The sequence below is a fragment of the Cyprinodon variegatus genome, unplaced genomic scaffold, assembly GCF_000732505.1.
Source record: "Cyprinodon variegatus isolate N-32 unplaced genomic scaffold, C_variegatus-1.0 Scaffold1981, whole genome shotgun sequence".
In the NCBI taxonomy this organism is placed as follows: domain Eukaryota; kingdom Metazoa; phylum Chordata; class Actinopteri; order Cyprinodontiformes; family Cyprinodontidae; genus Cyprinodon; species Cyprinodon variegatus.
Genome location: NW_015152434.1, coordinates 46,767 through 51,255, shown reverse-complemented (window position 1 = coordinate 51,255; position 4,489 = coordinate 46,767). Strand labels below are relative to the sequence as shown.

General features: G+C 49.3%; 1 protein-coding gene across 1 annotated transcript in view; it reads right to left on the bottom strand.

Moving 5' to 3' along the window:
• Nucleotides 1-2,398: 2,398 nt before the first annotated feature.
• Nucleotides 2,399-4,489, bottom strand: part of LOC107104972 (peripheral plasma membrane protein CASK-like) — a gene marked incomplete at its 5' end in the record, with an annotated part of 48,539 nt that continues 46,448 nt past the window's right edge. The window contains one exon of the mRNA XM_015405089.1: nucleotides 2,399-3,048. Within this exon, the coding sequence (XP_015260575.1) occupies nucleotides 2,872-3,048 (177 nt within the window). The remainder of the gene's footprint in view (nucleotides 3,049-4,489) is intronic.

The window sequence follows — 4,489 nt, the reverse complement described above, 5'->3', positions numbered from 1 at the left end:
CTATCTAATCTCCTCAGACAACTCTTTCCTTCTCTGGTCCATGTTGAGTGTGAGACGCACCACGTCACCAAACAGTGTCCACCTGTAGCCTTATATATAGGCCCACTGCCTGGTTGCTAGACTGCAGAGACCTGTGATGCTGATTGGTGGACACACCTTGACCTAACGTCCCTTTGATCACATTGTTTCCAGGGTTTTCCAGACGACCAATTATTTTGATGCAGGTCTTTTTCATCAGTTTATTATTTTAATCTTTCTGTTAAATCATGGCTGAAATGAATCGTCCGACTTTCATTGGTTCATTTTCATAAACATTGTATTAATTATTGCTTTAGTCAGATTCCAAAGACTTTCTGTCACCATGGTAACCTGTCTCCAGGTCTGTAGCATCACAGGTCATGGATCTCCCTCCAACCGTACAAACACTTTAGAATTAGCTGAGCAGGTAGAATCCAGCAGTTTGACCCGATAGTCAGACCAGTTTCAACCAGTTTCCCGCCGCCACGCTTAAACGTAACAAGATGGGACCTGAGGAAGAGCGGCTGCTGACGTCACTCCGCTGCGCCCGCCGCTCAGAAAGCTTTTTCTTTTTTGATTTTTGACGGTACTTTGCAGGCAGACCATGGAAAACAAAACGTCTGCTGTGTTTTCTCTTTGATTGTGGCATAAAATGAGCAATTCTTAAAGAAGAAAATGAAAATAGGATGATTGATTAATAATTTCATTTATGAGTCAAACAATGCAACCACATTCTTAAAATGAAAAAGCATTTGTGAAAATGCTTTTTCATCTGAAATATGGTAACGATTCTCTTCCATAGTGATGCAGCTGTTATACAACGAGACAATGCAGTAAACACTTTACTGATGCATAAGGGCTGAAAACGGCAGGCTGGGAAAAACAGGAGGATGAACGGATAGCAGAGCCGCAGAAAGGATGAACGATAGCAGAGCCGCAGAAAGGATGAACGGATAGCAGAGCTGCAGAAAGGATGAACGGATAGCAGAGCCGCAGAAAGGATGAACGGATAGCAGAGCCGCAGAAAGGATGAACGGATAGCAGAGCTGCAGAAAGGATGAACGGATAACTTCCTTTTTTAGTCTTTAAACAAAATCAATTCTTTCCGCCTAAAGATGTTATAAATAACGTCCAAGCATCCGTCCACTGTAGGTCTTTCTAGTTTCAGTAACTTCCTTCTTACAGCTTTTCTAGAAGCTGCACTTAGTATCAGAATCCAGTTTTTATCATTAGAGGAAAATTCTGTGATGATAATATAACAAAATATAACTAAATGAATATCTGTCAGAAATACAGTTAGCATTCGGTTGTAGATAATCTAGGTTTTCCTTTGGTGTTTTCCATGTGTGTCGATCACACGTAGATATGAGTGCAGTAGATGTTAAATCACCAGATCTACTGCAGGAGCTTCAGCCTCTAGAAGACTGGTTTCTATAGAGCTAGCAGAGTTAGCATGCTAAAATAATCAGCCTGATGAGGTTGGTGCCTGGAGGCTAACATTAGCGGCGCCGTAGCTCTGCTCGCTGAGACCGGAGGTTACGTTTCCAATATGGCGGATAGAGGACCGGATCCGGTGGCGGTAAATAAAATCCACCTGGGATGAAGCAGCTCATCCTGCCTGATGAAGAACGGACCGTCAGCCATAGAGGCGGCCATCGTTCAAACATCTTCATCCTGTCTTTACTCTGCAGGTAGGAGGCGAGGATGATGATGGACAGATCCGTTAGGGATGTCCATCTGCTCCTTCACAGCCTGAGACTTTAGAGACGGATGGTCCTGAGGGGACGTCCATTCTGCTCTTGAACTTTGACCCCATCTTGTTTCAGATATTAATAATCTGGGATTAAGCAGCATGAGTGAAACACGATGTTCAGGATCTGGATGCTTCTAATCAGAGAGGAGAGCAGATTGTTCTGAGCTGCAGGTTCTGGCCTGGTTCACCTGGATGTTAATGAAGCATCTCCAAACATCAACTTCACACGATTCTTCTCTTCAACTCCAAACATCTCATTTTATCTCAACTTGGTTTTAATCAATATAATGAACAGATAAAAAGAAGAGAAAGTTAAATTCAGGACCAGAACTTCCTGCGTCCGCTCCTCCTGCCATCCAGACCTCATGACCTCCAGCAGGAAGTTTCCGTCGTCATGGAAACCGAGCAGGACCTTCTGGCTCTCTGTTTCCTTCATGTCTGCTGCCCCCCTGTGGTGAAAAATCACCTCCATAGTCAAAGAAATGACAGCAGGAAGGTTGGACCTCACTGAGCTGCTGCAGAGAAAACAGCTGCTCTTCATCCTGAGGAAGACTAGGGTAGCTGCGTGACGCCGTTCTGCCTCCGAGTTTCAGACCAATCAAATCGGTTTCTGAGAAAAACAGGAAACATTGAGAAACAAATCAACTTTATTTGATTTTCTTACAAACAATCTGACAGACGTAGAAATCTGTGGAATAGAAACGGAGGGACGAGCAGGGGGACCAGGACGTCCACCCACGGACCAGTGGACCAACCAGAACAGCGACCCAAAGCGTCCACATGCAGAGAGCCTCGGTCTCAGTCAGTGATCGGGTAGCGGGACGCTGCAGGACCGGATCAGAACCAGGACGCTGCAGAGGGCTTCAGCCTCCTGGAGAGCAGGAACACAGAACATCTACAAAGATGCAGAGACAGGACAACGTTCACGGGACGGGCCGGGAGCGGGGGGGCCGACGGCGGGGGGCCGACGGCGGGGGCCGACTGGCCGACTGGCCCCCCCTCAGGAGCTTCAGGTGAAGGTCTGGATCAGACGGAGCTCTGTCTTCGGTCCAAAGGGACTTCTTAGACCCCTGGCTCCTTGTTGCTGCAGCAGATGTCCTTCAGTAGACCCAGGACACCGGGACCCACTGGCTGCAGGAGGACACCAGGTCCATGGACTCCTCCAGGAGGACGATGGTCTCCTCGATCTCATTGTTGATGAGCGTCATGTCGAAGTAATGGCCGTACGTCTTCTGCAGGATCTCAGACTCCTTCTGCAGCCGCTGCAGAGACTCGTCCTGCAGGAGAAGAGACAAACAGCAGCGTTGGACACCAGAGCAGGACTCGTCATCCAGTCAGAGACACGGTCAGAGACGCCCTGTCCTCTGGCGTCTGTCCTGTGATCTGATGGAGCCTCTGAGTCAGAGAGTCGGGTCAGAACCAACCATCACATCCAGACAGACCAGCTCTGCTGAACTCCAGGTTCTGCTGCGTCATTAGAAACCGTCTCACTGATGACATCAGAACCAAACATCATGGCGGCCTGGAGGACTTTAATGGATGACAGGAGGAAAGCTGTGATGTTCCTGCTTCAAGTCCTTCATACTGGTCTCACTGGTTTCAGATGCTCTGCTTCGTTCTTCTAGCTATAAACCTACAGCTGGTCTGTCTCCTCTGGACTACCAGGAGTCCAGAGGAGACAGACCAGCTGTAGGTTTATAGCTAGAAGACAGACGATCAGACCTGAGGAGGACGGGGGACAGAGCGGACCATCGGTCCCCGTTTCAGGAAAGCAGACGAGTCCAGAAAGATTTCTATTCATCTGAAACTGAACCGCATTCGTTCCTTTAAAGGAGGTTTATTTTTCCCTGTTCATCAGCTGGTCTCCGTCCACCAATCTGCCCGCTAAAGGTCAGAGGTCAAGACGGGTTCATGGTTTACATCCAGGCCTGGAAGGTTCTACTGGGACAAGAAGGTTCTGAGGCTGCAGCATCTCTAAAGTGAAAAGTGAAAAAAAGTGAAAAGCCCTTTGGGAAACTCCTCCAACTCTAAAGCTTCACATCATTGCTGGTTCAGCAGGTATTTCATCTCAGCTGGACCCAGCTGGACTAATCTGGACCAGCTGGACTCTGATGGACTCTGCTGGACCAGCTGGACTCTGATGGACCAGCTGGACTCTGATGGACCAGCTGGACTCTGCTGGACTCAGCTGGACTCTGCTGGACTCTGACGGACTAGCTGGACTCTGCTGGACCAGCTGGACTCTGATGGACCAGCTGGACTCTGCTGGACTCTGCTGGACTCTGCTGGACCAGCTGGACTCTGATGGACCAGCTGGACTCTGATGGACCAGCTGGACTAGCTGGACTCAGCTGGACTGTGCTGGACTCTGCTGGACCAGCTGGACTCAGCTGGACTCTGCTGGACCAGCTGGACCAGCTGGACTCTGATGGACCAGCTGGACTAGCTGGACTCAGCTGGACTCAGCTGGACTCTGCTGGACCAGCTGGACTCTGCTGGACTCAGCTGGACTCTGCTGGACCAGCTGGACTCAGCTGGACTCTGCTGGACTCTGCTGGACCAGCTGGACCGAGCTGGACTCAGCTGGACCAGCTGGACTCTGCTGGACTCAGCTGGACTAACGTCACGCTGCTGGAACGGATCTGATTGCTTCAGAACCAGTCAGAACCTTTGTGTCGCTGCAGAACCTTCAGTCAGAGCAGTAAAGGTTCTCCTCCT